At 41.8% G+C, this 17,995-nt stretch overlaps 1 protein-coding gene across 10 annotated transcripts in view; it reads right to left on the reverse strand.

Moving 5' to 3' along the window:
• Positions 1–17,995, reverse strand: part of VTI1A (vesicle transport through interaction with t-SNAREs 1A) — a 324,109-nt gene that overhangs the window by 54,940 nt on the left and 251,174 nt on the right. The window contains exon 10 of one of the 10 annotated variants that reach the window (XM_025039163.1): positions 8,162–8,457. The exons of 6 other annotated variants lie outside the window; for them this stretch is intronic. In XM_025039163.1, coding sequence (XP_024894931.1) covers positions 8,199–8,457 — 259 coding nt within the window. In that variant the 3' untranslated portion in view covers positions 8,162–8,198. Of the gene's footprint in view, positions 1–8,161; positions 8,458–17,995 lie in introns of those variants that run through there. 3 more of the 10 variants (XM_025039165.1, XM_025039162.1, XM_025039164.1) reach the window with 3 other exon arrangements.

The raw sequence follows: 17,995 nt of genomic DNA on the forward strand, positions 1-17,995 counted from the left end.
TGCGCTCCTAGGCCAACCTGTCTTAGCCGACTGAAAAAATGCTGAAGGGAAAATTACCTGTTTGGCTCCAGACGGAATTAACATTTTTTTTTTTTTAATATATACACACACAAGTATGTTTATTATTTTTTGTTTAAAATTGTTTGCCTATCTAATATATTCATTAATGTTATCTGGTCAGTACTTGAAACATTTTGAAATATGTGCAAATGCAATAAAGCTACAAGGCCTGGAGGCAAAATAAGATAAATTTTCTAATTAAGTGACAGAAAACTGTTTTGGGATTAACGGATGGCGGTTTTGTGATCTGTTTACAGGCGCTGCTCCATTGCAGGGCCATTTGGTCCGTGTCCAGGCCCCGGTGGGTCATCGGCCTGGACTAAACGCCCCAGCCCCTCCACTCACCCTGAAAACACGCTCCATCTTGAATCGAATACTGAAGGTGGATCGCGTGGCCCCAGCCTTGGCAGATGCTGGCTCCTTAAACTGCATGGGGTTCAGCTCATCTAGAGAGAGTCCACTTTTCTAAGTGGGCATCTTACTGTCATGGGTAATAAAGAAATGCCACAGAATTCTGAGTAAACTTATCTTCTGCACGAAGTCCACAAAACATCTTATCTTCTCTTCAACCCCCAGCTCCCCAGTCATCCTAAGAATACCTTTTTGATATTTCTAGATGATTCCAGAAGAAGGTCATAATTGAGAAATATGTTTTATAGTTGCTATTTGAGAAAAAGCAGTGACACATTTCCTCTTCTAGACCTAGTCTAGAGTGTCGCCCTCCTCTTCCTCCCCAAACCCAGGTGGTGTGGCTGCCGCACACACAGTGTGTCCCCTTCGTGCTGGGTGGTGGGCCAGCTGCCAGGGCACCGAGACAGAGAAGACATGACCTTTGCCCTCAAGGACAGGGTCTGGATGCCTCTCTTCCTGGTACCGTCAAGATTAGTTTGAATGCTTAAAAATAATAACAGTTTGGAATCACTAACGTCTTAACCGTGGCACTATGTACAGGTGATAGGTGATAGAATTATTGTGCATGTATTTTTCCTTTGTGCTTTTCAGTATTTTCCAAAATTTCTACAATGAACCTTAACTTCTGTGGGTATGAAGTGTGCTTTTAAAAAGGAACTTCTTGGGAGCACCGAACAGGCACATTCCTGAATTACATGGAGTGGACTTTCGGCCAGGCAACATCCAGTAATGGGAGGAGGGGGGTCTGAATCAGAAGGGGAGAATTTTAATGAGCAGGGCAGCTTGAGTGTCACAGCTGGCTTGGGCTACATCCCTGGAGTGTTAGATCGAGTAATAACAAAAATATGGCTGTGTTTTAAATTTGAGATTTCATAACTTCCTGAGACGTAAACCGTCCCTTCCCCTTTGGTCATCCCCTCCTAAAAAATGTCTGTATTCTTGCATTTGGTTCAACTTTTCTCCGAAGTTTTCTTTGTCTATGCAGAAGTGCAGAGCCCCAAATCGAGTGCCAGTCCTATTTTCTCTGGAGGCCTAGCTTGCATATTTATTAATAACAGGGCTACATCAAATCACAGGAAGATGTTTGTGTGGTGTCTCTGCCTGGCTGCTAGATTCCTACCTGTGCTGTGCGCAGGAATTCTTCGTGTTACAGTTTTAGACTTGACCCTGGAAAGGACACATGGAAATTCTCTGATGCTTTGATTCACTCTGACCTAAAGGGTTTCTTCCTGGGAGGATTTTCTCTCTCTTTTATAATCCCCACGAAGTCATGGATAAAGGCTGAAATCGAGGCTTTCCCATCCATAAGAGAATGAAATGCCAAATTCTTTTCATATAATATATTTGCAGAGAATAATCTTACTCTGTTCATGGGTAGGCAGAACATAAATCTGGGTGGGGGGGGGAAGTATATTTTTGCCCTTGCATAGTCTCTTTTCCCATACCAAGGGAAAATAGCTAATTTTCATCACCGAATTATATTTCTGAATGACTAACGGAAAAGATGATGGAAAAAATTCCTTACAAATAGTGCATGACATGCTATAAAACTATTAGATGATAGTAATCATAGGTTTGATCTCAACAGCAAACAATTACTCTGGAGGGGAAATGCTCACTTTTTTGAGCAGAATAAACTCTTTCTAGGGTTTGAATACTGTCTACCGTCCAGAGAACAATAACTCTGAACAAAAAAAAAGAAAAAAGTCCAACGCATTTCGCTTCCAAAGCTGAGAGAAGTGGCTTGGGGATGTTTGTTCTTTCTGGTTACGGGATTAGGGGTTGTATTATTATATTCAAAAGAGTGAAGCTTCTTGGTTATTTCTCTCATGTATATAAACTCTGCGAAGGAATTCTTTTTGCAAAAATAAGGTGTAAGCCTAAAAGGCGGTCGGCCATACAGTTCACTCTGTGTATGTTACAGGTGGAAGTTCCACTTTTGCCATCTTCTTAGGGCACTGTCCATGTAATCTCATCTTTTTAAAAGGTGAGTTTTCCAATGGATGACTACATGTGATTTAATTTATAAGAAACGTTCTGTAAAATACACATACAAATCGGGAGGCGGAGGGGGGGAAATCCTTTTCCAGGCCGCGTGTCTAACTTATTGATTTGTAAAATATGGTTTCAGAGTCTGCAAACTAGAGGCCTGTATTACACACACACACATAAAAAAAAAAAAGTAGGGGGGGAAAAAAAGTCCATGTAAGTGCAATAAAGGACCCAAGACAAGCCTGCACTGTACCCAAAGGAGAGACCGCCAAACCACCACAACCCCCATGAAATGGAATTTAAGGAGATAAACAGCAGAAAAATAACCAGGCACCAGAGTTCTTTCTCCCCAATACGCTGATGTTGGGCTCGGAGAGACGGACACAGAAAACAACTCATGGTGTAGAAAGTGGAGGAAACATTTAATCCGAAAGCTGTCCTTCGCCTGTCTAAAGCAAGAGGGCCGTAGAGAACTCTGGCTGCCGTAGCAGGGGAAGAAATACATCATAAGCGGGGATTTTTCCCAAAGAATAGTCCCACTGAGGGAGACTCACACCTTCAGCATTTTCCAAGATTCCTCAAAGGTCAGAAAGTGGTAGGACAACATCTGTGAGCACTGCAGCTGGAAGGCTTGGAGACCCTCTGTAATCAGGACAGCGACTCCGTTTCGGAGTAGTCAATGGTGTCATTCAACAGCAAGAAGCGGGAAGGGACACGGGGGAGGATCAGAGGGCAAAATGGAGCCAGCGTGACAAGAGAGGAGGAGGCTCTGGCAGGGGCCAGACTGGGCTCCATCTGGACAGCTCCTGAGCCTGGGTTTCACCACAGCTCATTAACACCCGTGAACTCCTCATGATTGCGTATTATGGTTTCTCTGTACCTGTTTCCAGTTTCCAGTCCTTTATGTGACCTATGCATATAGTCACGTCTACACTATGACTTTGGTCTTCTCAACCTGAGAAGAGAGACCTGCCTTCTCTCTGAATTCTGAGTTAAAAGAACTCTTCAGTTGTGAGATGTATCTGGTACCTGACTGGATAAGGCTGGTAAATCATAGCCCTTAGAGAATGCTGCCCAACCTCCGCCTACTCTACTGTCATGAAGACTCACTGCCTAGCAAAGGAAGCATGGGCTGCCACCTCCTGCAAGGGTTAGATACCTTCAAGTGACCGTATAACCAATGTGTAGTTAGAGATCAACTCCTAACTTTGCAGGTATGTGGTATTAAATGCATCTTTTCTTGCAGACTGCTTTTGGCACCACTCTGAAACAGTTATCACTAGCTTGTCACTTAGGAGTCCCGGACTCTCATTCTAGTATTAATGGAGAGATGGACAATTTTAGTTCTTTTACTGATCTTATTTACAGAGGTGACTATAATTACCCCCAACGAGACTATAAATTTTAGAAGACACGAACAATATTTTACATGATGTCTTAATGTTCTCCCATGATGCCTATCAGGGTCTGAATAGTTTGTTTTATAGTTGCTCCTCCCTACCTCTCTGGATCATATGAAGATAAGACAACCTCTCTGCCTCTTGAGCTATTCGGAAGAGAATGTGTTCCTCTACCTGCCTCACTCTGTATCAACATCTCTTCACCACTTTAAACATCTTTCATAATCTTTCAAGGTACACGCTTCACTGCCACATATAAAATCGCTCAATGCTCATTAAATCACAAAAGGCTTTGCCCTAACAATTCTAATCATACTATTAAGTGCAATTAATGAAATAAATGAGATAAAAGAAATAGTTACCAGAATTCAGTCTAAGTGTTCCAACAGGAAGCTAAGAGGATCTGTATTAAAAATGTTTACATACAACCAATCGGGCTTTCTCCTGGTGGTGTAGTTAATCAGACTCTAGGAAATCACCCCAGGTAGGCGGCAGGTTGGACAGAAAGGCAGCGGTCAACCAGTTGGAGTTTAAAGAGATGATGTGAAGGTCACGTGCATGTTAGCAGACCACAAACCCATGGGTTACTCTTGCCTTCTATGTACCCCTCCTGTTAAAGTGCAGCCTGCTTTGCTGCGTATTCTTTCCCATTTCTAGGCTGCTCTTGGTAAACATTACAAATGGACTACAACCAGATAACTACACTGATGAGAAAAGAGAGCCTGGTGCTTCTCGGCTGGGCCCTGCACAGAGCTGGCTTGGTTCAAAGTCTTACTGCTTAGTAAAGAGCTATGACCCTGCATAGTTAGTTACCTGCGTAAAACTAGCTCTTGGTAGAAATGGTCCTTAACCTGTTTGGGATTTGGCCATCTCTCCCCGAAACAGCACAGTACTGAAACTAGCTTTCCTCATAGCTTAGGCAGAAATATAAATTAGCTTACTCGGTATTTGAACGAAGCCTGGATCGAATGCTTCCAGACAGGCCATGCACACCGTGGTTCGCCCCTGTTGTGTGTGTGATGCCTTGCCAGCCTCACCCCGCATAGTTATGGGACCCACCTGCATCCACAGGCATCTGACCTCTGGTCTGAAAGCGACGGTGCGCCTCGTGGGGTCTTTTCTTAGTAACTATTGATCATTGCTATCTTCTTTCTGTATGATTAGCCAACCAGCAGGGAGTTAATTATTGAGCACCTACTCTATGTCTGCAATTCGAGATGCTGCACTCACAGAGATGAGTGAGGCCACATCCATCTAGAAGCTTGCTCTCTCATCCATGCCCTGGCATGTCAGCGTTCTCTCTGCCAAAACACAGACCACATTCTTAGCAAATCTTTTTTTCAATCTTTACACAGAAAGTGACCACAATCTTAATTCTTTTCTCTCCCCTCAAAACATAAGCGCTTTACACCAAACATCAGTTTAAGCAGTGACGTTATTCTACAGGCCTACAAAACCTTCAACAGCCACACTGACAGCTCAGACAGATGAAAGTGGGGGCGGGGAGAGGAAACAACCCAAATCTAGGAGTCAGTAGAACAAGAAGAGAACAAAACACATGTTCATACACTCGCCCTCAATCACAGGGGAAAACCAGTTGGGAAACTTCCATTTTCTTCTCAAATGGCTATTTAATCCCATGTGATACGTGTGTCTATGGAAACCCTCCTTATCTCGAAGATAGTGAGGTACGAAAGGCCGCTGTTGCCATGGAACAAGCAGTATTTGCTTTTTATTCTATTGCACAATATCTAATTACAGAGACCTTGATAAAATTATGCATTCCTAAACACAAATTAAGGCCATTCTACAGGAGCCTTCATGCACATACTTTATTTGTCAAATTTCATTAAAAACAAAAATCAAGGATGACTTTGGGATAAGCAGTCTAACCAGACTCGGCCCCTTCCAAGACGGAAATTCTCTTAAACCTGTAGTTGGGGCTGCTGGAGTGTCCTGGGTGAAAGGTCATTTCATTTATTCTCCCATGAAAGCCTAAGTCGAAACTCTAAAGCCCTTTCTCCCGTTGGAATGCTGCACAGGACACATTTAAAAATCAGACTCTTTGTTTCCTTTTGAAATACAACAATCAATTTAATAGCATGGAAGGCTGAGCTGCTCTTTTGAAAAGATAATATGCTACAAATACAGTTAATACTCCTTCCCTGGTAGGTATGCTTCTGCCCGTGTTTCTATAATTTTACTACATACTATGCATCTATAAACATGTGCACTATTTTTAACATAATACTCTATACGTAGAACTTTGAAAATTATCTTGTGAGGAGGCAACGTAATATCTCCAAGATGCATATACATGTACGTGTCCGTGTGATTCATTTCACTGTTGTATGCATTATATTTTACTGATGACATTTATGTTTTTAAATTCCTGTTATTTTAATGTTGCAAGGAACATCATGGTACATGTCCTTTTGTCAATATCTGTAGGGATTTTTCTTAGTCTTCAAATAGGAATATAACTAACTTTAAGAGAAGCAATTTCTAGATCCCTAACTTCTATATACATTAGTTGCTAACACCACTTCTGACAATATGCCTGTGATACAAGATTCAGGCCAGCACTTCTTCGCAACTGTCTTCCCTCGATTACTTTCTCCCAATTTCTAAGTTGCTTTGCCCTGGGATGTAAAAAACTCCACAGTGACAAATTAAGAGACAATATGAGCTATTGCTGTAAGCGGCGACTCCTTCGATCAAGACGCACGGCGCCAAGCAGGAGCTGTGAGTTTCTCCCTGTTTTACACGGATTCCTGTCGTGCAACCCGATGTTCAGCTTATGTGGGGATTGTCTGAATTCAGATATATTGTTGAGTGGACTGGTGCGTGCTTTGACAATTTTTGCCCATTGAAAATGTAATGGCTATCAATCTGTTCCATCTCCTCTTATTTTTAAAGCATGCAGCTTTCTTGAGTCTTGTGAGGACAAAGCAAAGAGAGTGTCGGAAAGATGTATAGATGGCGGCAGCACCTTATGCCCCGCACACAACAAATTCACAGAGAGTTTGAAGTTCTATGCTCTGCACATCTACGAAAGCCCTCCCTACTAGCTTTCCACTTAGAAGTAGAATTAGAATTTAGAAGTGATACAGTTGTCTTAGGGACACGCACTAACACAGTTATTCCAATTGAGAAAATGAAGTCACACTTGTTCTATCAGAAAATGAGTCTATTCTGGTTGTTTGGTTTGACAGTGAAGACCGGTTTTGCTAATTGGGTTTTACACTGAATGTTTCCATAATTTGAATGAGCTAAATCTGTTGCTCCAAGATTTTGATAAGAATATATCTAAAGCACATAAAATAAAAGCATTTCCTAAAAAAAGATTCTATTGGCAAAGATGGATGGATGTGAATAACGGTTTGATTTTCCCCAACTCTTTCCAAGTATATTTAGTTCGACAAGGTACCTCAAAGGGAAAAAGAGCAACAAGTGTCACTTTTGTGAAATACTAGTCCGTGTGCATAGTCGTCTAGGACACTCTGCTTTCGGAACAAGCAATAAAGAATTCGCTGGGCAATCTCCCTGCATCTCTGCTGAGGGATATAAGTCTGGAGAAAACTTGATTGGCTTAGCTAGGATGATAATACATATTAGTGTAGATGAGTCACCAACTGTAGGAATAAAATAGAGAGTTTATTTAAACAGCTCTTTTATTGCTATACACTGAGAATCTAACCGTCTGAGAAAAAAGGGCGCAGACTCTCCTGGTAGTCATTCTTTTCAGTACACTCCTGAAATGCAACCCCAAATGGGATCCCAGGATGACTAACCTGACATGAAGTATTTAGGGTGTGTTAATGGAAGGTTCCTGTCAGCTTGGGTAATGCTGCCCTTTGGCAGGCATGTCATCAGCCTATAGTAGGAGTGGCTTAGCAGGAATCTTAGTGCTGGTGTCACCATGACTGGAACTCTTGGTCTGGGCATTGGACTGCCACCGTGGCCTATACCTGGGCCATGTGAATATGGCTGCCCCTCCCGAGAACTTTTCAAAAACTTTCTGGTGTTTTTAATGTATAAATGGGTTTTAGCTCTCAAGGAGGTAGCACCTTGACCTCAGCTACTTATAGTAACCTGAGTTTGCCAGAAGGATGCAGCCACACTCTCCTTGACCGTTACTGAGGTTTCATTTTACACAGCCCGGGCCTTCAAGCAGAGGTGGAGAAGAGTCAAGCATATATACCAAGGCTTTCAGGGCTCAATAAATATTTATTTTCCCCCTTACCAATATTCTCTTCTAGGTACCCTAAAAAATTAGCTATTAAGGGTATTTGTGGTAGATGATAAAAATAGCCCTTGTTTGCTTTACACATACTAGAGAATAACATTCAGAGAGTTTCTCAAAGCACTCCCCCTGTTGTGGGAACTGTTCAGAGAGGCAGCGTGAGTCCTGAGCAGGGAGACAGGGAGAGGATGAGTTGGACCTTTCCGTGTGTAACAGAGCTGGTGAGTGTGCAGGCTCCCAAGTCCGGCTGCCTTGGTTCGAATCTGGGCTGGGTAAATGGCTGAATTTCCCTGAGTCTCATGTTCTTCATCTGTGAATTGAAACAGCCTCAGATGGTTCTTGTGCGGCCTGAATGAAACAAGCGATGTAAATAAACTCAGCTCAGGGACTGGAGCATAGCTAGTAATAAAATGGTATTATTACTATATATTTTTTTTATCATGTCACCTCACGGTTCAGGCATATTAGAAAGATTATTCCATTGACTTATTTAGTAGGAAAATTGGCAGATAAGCAGTCGAATCTGTTATTCATGACAGCAATACATGCCGAGTTGTCTTTCTCCCTAGGAATTTTTTTTTCCATTATAAAACGGAAAGCCAAATCAAATTTGCTCAGCTAATTTTGGCCTGAGAGGTGTACTTAGGACCCTCAACATGGGCCTTGCAGGTTAGGCTTATCAGTTCACACTTGTTCGTGTGAAAAACTCCTTCCCTATCACTGCTCCTGCCACTTCCCTTATCCTGTCTTTCTTCTGGAACAAGTGGACTTGCAAGATACTTCACCCCTGGTTTGGCAAACACACTTGTTCTGTGAGAGAGAGTTCCGCCCATGGGCACAACCGCGGCTGCAGACGTGGGAAGGTTTATCGGAGAAAGCCTTTCTTCTGCAGGTGCCGGGGCATTGAGAGCAGGGCCCCCGTTGGCTGTCCTCTTCTAATTAGGACTGTCCCATCGTTTCCTAGCTATGGCTCTTAGGGACACCAGGATAAATGGAAGAAGATGACACTATATTTATCAACCTGGACTGAGAAATATCCCTAGCCGGATGAGGAGCAACATGATTTTTAGAACATGGATGAAGTAGAGGCAGTGAGTTCTATTTCATGCACAGTTATCTGAAATTCTATACCATGATAATCTTTGTTTCAATTCTAGAGTCTTAAAGGAAGTTGGCCCAAGGGTGCTCAGAAACGTGACTAATCTGTTTCCAGATGTGGATGCCCATTTTTTTTGTGTGTAGCAAGTGTTGACCAATGGCTAGATGTTTGGTGCTAAGCTAGGATAGGGAAGGGAAAGTTTTTGTGAAATCAGATGTGAGTTAACATAATTTCATAGATAAGAGCCGGGCCTCTACAGACTGGGTTCACATCCTAGCTCTGTCACTTGCTACCCGAATGACGTCGAGCAAGTTTCTACAAAGTGAATGCAGCTTCTCAGCTCCCTTAATAGGCTTCGGGGTCAGTCTGTCATTTGTCTGGGTTCCTTCCAAGGCTCTGGGGAAGTCCCTAGAAATATGTTCACTTCATCGAGTATCTTGTACAATTTGTGAAAATAGGATAAATCAATGATAACCTGTTAGGATCACTGTTTTCTCTCGACTCCGACTTCTCCTTATGTTGGGTAGCACTGGAGGGACCGTGGACAATTCCGGGATCCAGCTAAGAGAAAACTGAGTTAGGGATGATTTACTTTGGATGTAGTGGGATATGTTTATATGTTTCAGTCATTTCGGTGTTCAGTTAAATTATTGCTAGCTGTTCTGGGCTGGGCAGCACATCTGGTGTCGGGACTTGAAGGGGCAGGGTCAGAGGTCATATGAACATGTCTTAGAGCACCTGGCATTGGACCTATGTGGGGGGAAGAGAAAATAAGTGTATGGAGAGCCACAAGCTGGTCTGCAGAAAAAAGTAATTCCAAATCCTACAGTACATATCTAGAAAAAAGTGAGAAATATTTTCCTTTGACAACCGTCTTAAAAATTTATATGACACGACTAATATTGAACTATAAAGCAAAAAGAAGTTTAAAAAATACTTTCAATAATAAAAAAAACAAGCTTTGCTCAGCCATGTTAGAGAAAAGATTGAAATATCTTTCTATTCTCTCCATAGAAAATACCACGAAATAATTGCCGTATGAAGAAATGACCAAAATGTATAGAGAAAAGAGTATTATAACTACGTATCAAGCCGTTGATTAGTATAATGATGTGATTTTTCTGGACTCTGTGGCGTAGGTAGTATTGGCCCGATTTAAAATTTTTGTTGTACTTTCTTTTCTTGACCTAAACAAACATTAACTTTCGTAACTAATTTTGAATTTAACCTCCCGTCATCAAGGTTACTGAGAGGTTACTTAAACCATACGAGCTTCAGATCCCAGAAACCTGGATCTGCCCTTGGATATCTCAGTTTCCTGTGAGGATAAAATGAGATGAATTATGTAAAGTGGCAGCCTCTGCAATGTAGCCCGTAGTGAGATTTTAACCCCATAAATACAGGCTTTTGACAAGAGAGTAGAGGTTGAATTGGAAGGGGCAGAGAATCGAGGTAGGGAAGCCAACTCTGAGTCCAAGCTGATGTTCTAGACCAGAGAAGATGTGAGCTTGATTTTAGCTTCCTCTGCTAACGTGCAACAGACATTGATCTCTCTGCTACGAGGCTAACCGTATAAAACTGTCACTTTTGAAGTTTGAAAATAATTGAGTTATCACCAATTTCTTATGGTTCAAATGTTTGGGATACAAGAAATTCAAGCCAGCAAAGGAAAAGCGCCTTTTCCCTTCGTGAGCACATCACGTCTCTTTCCTCTCACAGGGCAGGTCCCAACGTTTCATCTGGATTTCTTCAGAGTGTTGCAGACTTGGTGTTACAAATTTCTCCTGAGGCTGAACAGGGGCTTCATCTGTATTTGTAAAATATTAATTCTTAAGCTCGAGTTGGGAAGAAGGATGTTCATTATCGTACATCCTATATTTTTTATTTCTGAAATATTTGACTAAAAACAAATATAACGGAAGTATTTTTTTTTTTTAAGAAGATACTCTTGTGAGACAATGGAGAGGCAGCAGAAACTTTGCTGTGGTAGGAAGTTCATGAATCTTGGGTTTGCCACGCAGAATTTAAAGCCAAACCTCCAGAGAGCCTGACTTTGCAGAGACAGAGAGGGTCGAGTGTGAAAAAATCCCCCCCGCCTCGAGAGTATGTGGAACAGGGTGCTGGCCAGCTGGGGAGGAAGTGAAATGGCTCAGCAACACGAGTCAAGGATGTCGTCGCTAACAGTTAATGGTTACTACACATTGACAACTTGCAAGGAGAAGCCACATGGCATGGCAGGTTAGCTCGGTCCGCGCCCAAGCACACAGCCAGCCGTAAAGGGGATGGCAATCCTTTTCTTACAAATACCTACAGACGACTGATGAAATAATGAAATAAATAAAAAGATGACCGAGTGAGTCATCTCTGGCAAGTGGTAAACATTCTCAGGCTGACACATTTCATCTTGTGTAAGAGTTAACATGAATAAAGATGATTTATAATGGGGTCTGCACATTGTTTCAGAGGAACGTTCATAGATTTGATGGTGGGATGGTAAATATAACCTCTGAGTCCCAATAATGTTCTGTTTTCCAGATGAGCTCAAGGCTTGTCATATTCTAGATGTGGAAAGCATAAATGGTATTATCTTTGTATATACAAATAAAAACCAATTCATTTTCCAAACATTTAACTCATTCAGGAAGATACACGCACACACACGAATAGATCCCAGCTAAATCAACAATGTTAGCAAAGCTCTTTTTGCTTATCAAATCAGGATATATTAGGTTCAATAAAGGTGCATGACTTATAAATCTACAAATAAACAGCAATTTTCCTAAGTAGCATTTTGATTTATCATCTGAAACTACATTTCCTGTTCGTTCGTAATGGCTTTTTGTAACTTTCCCCTTAAATAAAAGGAAGCAGTACATTTGTGAACAAAAATATCTCAATAAACTGTATTCTCTAGGCTATAAAAGAACTACATTTTCTTCCTGGGCAAATGATCACAGGACAGAAATGCTGACTAGAAACCTTTCTCCATGATATTTTTGAAGAAATCTCAGAGACTGTATAGTCTTACAGACTTGACATACTGAAAGGAGATCCGTATAAAACACTAGAATTAAGTCTACTTGTCATTTACTGCAAACCATTCAGCATCTTCTATTTCTGGATTATTTCAATCCACTTGTGGAATCATCATCTCAAATCCACCTGTCTACTTCACCATACTAGAAGGAGGAAAACAGTTTGGGATTTCTTATGCCCTACGAACACAGCCACATCTCAAAGCTGGGTTTTAGGCTCCCCAAAGTCTCGTCCCCTAGCAACTTCGATAATCTGACCTGGCTATGAAGACTAGGAAGCTGGGGTTCTCTATCAGGCTGTTTACTTAACACATGTCACATCTAAAATAAGGACTGCTTTAGCTGAAAAAGCAAAGTCATTTATAAGTGTGCATTTATAAGGGCAAAAGTCAAGGCAACTGTGCTAACCACTTGTCAACTTATTTAGAGGAAATTGTGTAATCAACTTAACATACCAGTTAGCCTTTACCTGCGAGGTCAAGCTCAGAGTTCCTGTATGTCACCACACGGGCCTATTAATCACTGTTCAGGAAATTCCACATTTTTCTTTAGATTAAACTGTAGAAAGTGGAGTGCGAACAGAATCTAGAGTCGATTTCCTATTCATTTCTTTGTTTCTTTTGACTTGGGGTTGATGTTTCATGATTTAAAAAAAATTTTGACTCGCTTGCTACAGAATTTAAAATAGGCTCAAAATGATATATTTCAATATGCATTGCTAAAGGGGGTTTTATCGCACAAAGGTAAATCTAGGTATTTGATGGCTGGGTGCCAACTTACTGCTGTAGATTCCAACTAGAGATAGAAAGTGTTGACACTGTTGAACAAGTAACAGATCTTTCATTCCAGGAAAAAAAACAAGGATATAAGCTATTATATTTAAAACCATTTCCCCTTCTTTTTCATGCTGTCAAAAAAATTCAGATATGTGATTTTTGAAGATATCGTAATTTAAAGCAGGATTTTCTTTAAAAATGTCACCTTCAAATACCTTTAAAACTTTTACCCCAAAATGTCTTCATTTTGCTTTCATTTTTAAACAGCTTCATAGTTCATATAGCATGCAATTTACCCATTTAAAGTATACAATTAAATAGTTTTTAGTGTATTCACAAAGTTGTATGACCATCATCACAATCAATTTTAGAAAATTTTCATCCCCCCCCCCAATCCCATATTCATAAGCAGTACTCCCCATTTCCCCTGAAGCCCTCTAGCCTTAGGCAACCACTAATCTACTTCTGTCTCTAGAGATTCACCTCTTCTAGACATTTCATACAAATGGATTCGTAATCTTTTGTGTCTGGCTTCTTTCACTTAGCATGTTTTCAAGGTTCATACAGGTTGCATTAGTACTTCGTTCCTTTTTATGGCCAAATAGTATACTTCATTTTATTTATCCATTCATCAGTTGATGAACATTTGGGTTGTTTCTACTTTTTGACTATTATGAATAGTCCTGCTATGAATATCCATGCACAAGTTTTTGTCTAAACATATATTTTCATTTCTCTTGGGTATGTGTGTACACACACACACACACACACACACACACACACACACACACACGTCCATATATACATATACACACCTAGGAGCGGAAATGCTGGGTCATATGGTAGCTCCACATTTAACATTCTGAAGAACTGCCACACTGCTTTCCAATGTGGCTATGCCATTTGACATTCTTATGAGCAGTGTATGAGAGTCCTGATGTCTCCATATCTTTGTCAACACTCGTCTTTTTTATGTTAGCAATCCTAATGGGTGTGAGGTGGTACTTCACTGTGGTTCAAATATCCTTTAAAGAAAACATTCACAGAGAATTTCTGTATTGTTTCCCCATTGCCGGTACTACGGATGACAACCATTCTATGGTTGTGGTATCCTGCATAGCAGACAGGATGGAAAGAAGGGTAGGAAACATGAACATAAGAAGACAGCTAAGAGACTTGGGATGAACAATATTCTGAAGTTCTGTCTATTTTAAAACATAAGATGACTAAACCATTCTCGAAGGCCATTCAAAGCTGCAAATTCTTTTACTGTTGTTTGGCATCTTCTCTGCCTGATTTACTTTAGGAGAGGAAACTCAATCTTAATTGTAACGTACAATTTTTGATAATGATTAATTCTGCTTCTGAGGAGCCATTTGTAATGACTGTTCTATTTGAGTAGCTTCCACGCTTACATTTCTACTTTCTGGGGGCTTGGACCCAGCAATAAGATAATCCCCCTTTGTGGATATTCCCACAGTTAATGCCACACACATCTGGATGGCAGTTCAATAGTCCACTGTTATTCAAACAATTTGTAATCACACATACTCTGTGTCAGCTAACAAGCCAGGGTGTATGGCTTTTCAGTATTCCGTAGCACGCAGCACGCACAATTTACAAATAAAATAAAAATCCACAGCAAAGACAACAGCACATTCTTCGTTGAATAGCTGAGTAAAAAGAGTGTCTCTGTTGAAAGACAAGACACCACTTGTTATTTTGACGGGGAATAAAAAGAGGTTCAGAAAACCACGTTTCATCTGGTAAGTCTCTTAACATGAGAAAGTCCCATATCTGTGGCACTGAAGAATCTGGGGCCATATGTTTCTTTAAGCTGAGCTCGAAGCAGAGATGGACAAACAACCACCAGCAGCACGAAATGCAGCTGACAAAATTCTACAGGCTCACCGGCCTTGGTCATGGTAGACTGGGGGTGGTGGGAGGATGGACACCTTCACCGCGGTCACTGGTTTTCTCATCACTTTTGGCTGGGGGGATGTAGGGAAGGAGGAGTGGGTTCCACTCCCCAAGTGGCTGAGTAACAATTTTGGAAACAAAGGGTTTGATAAGGCCAGAGGAAGTGAAGTTGAGCTTGTCCTGAGAAAAAAAAGAACTGGGGACAGGCTCTCCACACGCAGAGCCACAGAGACCCCAGACAAGTCATTAAGAAGACAAGGTGGCAGAAACAGCATGCCAACCACCGATCATCACGGGATGGGGAGGTGTTGGGAAACGCAACCAGAGGTGCAGCTGAGCGACACTCCCCCGGCCCCGTCCGGCTGACAGCAAGGTGGCCCCTGACGCTGAGAGGCTGCACGCATCGCTGGGAATCCGGGGCCCGCTTGGAGCAAGTTCAGGCCTTGGAACACACGGAGGCCTCACTGTGAGACTATCCAGCCAGGTCACTGCTTAATTCCACAAGACTCAGGGACCAGATGATAAAGCATTTCTTATCCACGCGGCTTTCCCTCCCCAGGCTTTTCCCACTGGCTTTAAGCCCACAGTGCCCTGACTTGGCTCTTGGGCTCTGCTGAAAGCTTCTTACTAGAAGACGGCCCCAAGTCCAAGGCAAATACAGCTCTGTCATCTTGTAAATTCAACAACCTTGTAATAAAACAACCATTAAGATCCGATCCAGGTGGCTCACAAGAGAAACTGTCACTGTTTAATCAGGTTGTACTAGGGAGAAAAGATTGGTTTCACATTGAACTTCATGTCTTGATTACTCTCTACCCACAAAATATTAATTTCTTTAATATTTCAGGTATCTAGTCATTTTCCCCCAATTCGTCAGGCATTCCTTGATGTGCCAGGAACTGTGCAGAATCCTGGAGATATGAGGAAAAGGAAACACAGTCTCTGCCCTCGAGAATGTCACAGCCTCAGAGGAGAGACAAGACTGCACAAAATAATCTATAACATGGACTAATAAATGCGAGATGGGGGAGAGTGACGAGGCACAGAGGAGAGAATGGCTTTTCTGCCTGAGGGCTTGGGAGCGTCCCAAAGAGAAGGTGACATTTAAGCTGGGCCTTCTGAGATGAGCTCTACCTAGATGAAGGGAGGTCAGGCAGAGGGAACACCAGGGATGCCTCTGCCAGCGACCACTCCACTTGGCATGAGCCGCCCCTGTAAGACAGTGACTCAGACTGGCTGGAAACCAGCTGAGGAATCTAAACTCCCTTCCCATACCCCATTCTCAGTATCCCGCTCACCCCAGTCATCGGCAATCCATTTGGATTGTGGGGCACTGAATAACCCAAACTTCATGAACCCAACAGGACATTAATCCTGATCTCAGACATCTGTGGGCTTGCAGGAGGGCTGACACATCCATGCCTAGATCTGGCTCCTGGGGGCAGATCTCCATCTTGGCTCTCTCCCCCATACCCATGGGAAGGCAACAATTCTATGGCTCAGGTATCAAACCAACAATTAGGAGGAAAAGCAAAAAGAGCTGCAAGAATAATGACTCAGCAACAGAAAATCATCAATTTATAAATTTTTTTTTGATCTTCAAAAGTATGTCCTGAAAGGAAAGGCAGCCACAGACAGCTTTAATTTGCCAGATCACCGTAGGTCTCAGTGACCTTGACAGTCATCTTCACATGGATAAGTGCTCTTGTTCTATTTTGGAGGTACCACTGTGTTTCACACATAGCGGCTTTGCCTTAAGATCACAGAGCTGGATTGAGACCTTACATGCCGTCCCTGCCACCCCAGGGAATGCGGGCTCCTTGCTCACAATGTGCCTAAAATACTGCATGCCCTGTCTAAGGCATCCCAGGGAACAGAAGATGGGAAAGAGACTTTCAGAATTCAGCCTTATTATTTTGCTAGAACATTTTCTTTCAGTTCATTTTTTAGTTATCTCCTTATGGGACAAAAATGAATAATCCACATCTCATTGGAATTTTTCCTTTTAAAAATAATTGTCAACTATTGAGCAGGCTTCTCCTTTGATCATGATGGAATCGCAGAGCTTCAGGGTGGGAAGGAGCCAGACAAGTCATCTAGATCCACAGCACATTTGTTGCCAATATCCTCTAGGATAAGCATCTTTGACAAGTATGCAGGCATTGTATATATAAATATTCCCACCAACATCATCTCACTACTCATTTTCCACTCAGGGCAGCTCATTCAATGAGAAATTTCTCTCACCCTAAGTCACAATATGTATTCCAGTAATTTCCACCCACTGTTGCTAGGTCAAACCTTTGGGGTCACAGCAACAGGTCTCATCATTTTTCTACGGAACAATCCTTGTGAAAATTGAAGAGAATTCATTATGTAGTATTTCTCACCATCTCTCACCTCTGAATGCACCCTAGGTTGGAGAAATGTCTCCAATTTTGGAATTTAGAACAGATTTTGGTTTCTTATCAAAGGAGTTGATTTTAGAGTCATGCCTTTCCTAACACTCAATTTCTGTTTTAACTCTGCTGTTTATCCCAACTAATATAACTTTATTCCTCTATTCATCCTTCTAATCTAGCCATTCAGCTTTCTACCCACCCATCCATCCATGTATCCATTTACCTACTATCTATCCATCTGTCCGTCCGTCTGTCCATCCGTCCGTCTGTCCATCCATCCATCCATCCATCTATCCAATACTTATTGAGAATCTACCATGTGAAAGGCACGATTTTAGGGGCTGAGTTTGAGTAGTGAACAATATAAACAAGGTATCTGTCCTTGAGTAGCTTACAATCCAGGGGAGACATTTCATGATAATCAAGTAAATAAACGAAGACAGAGAATAAAGTATAAGATTATTAGGTAAGGTGGACAGGGAAAGCCTTTTTGAGGTGTGACATTAAACTGAATCCTGAAGGAGAAGAAGGAGCCATCCAAGTGAAGAACTAGAGAAAGAACATTCCAGGAAAATAAAATAGCAAGGACAAAGACAGAGCAAGTTGGAAGAGAAAGGATAATAGGAGATGGAGTTTGAGAGGCATGGAAGGGCC

This window comes from Pteropus alecto, unplaced genomic scaffold (genome assembly GCF_000325575.1).
Source record: "Pteropus alecto unplaced genomic scaffold, ASM32557v1 scaffold177, whole genome shotgun sequence".
NCBI lineage: Eukaryota > Metazoa > Chordata > Mammalia > Chiroptera > Pteropodidae > Pteropus > Pteropus alecto.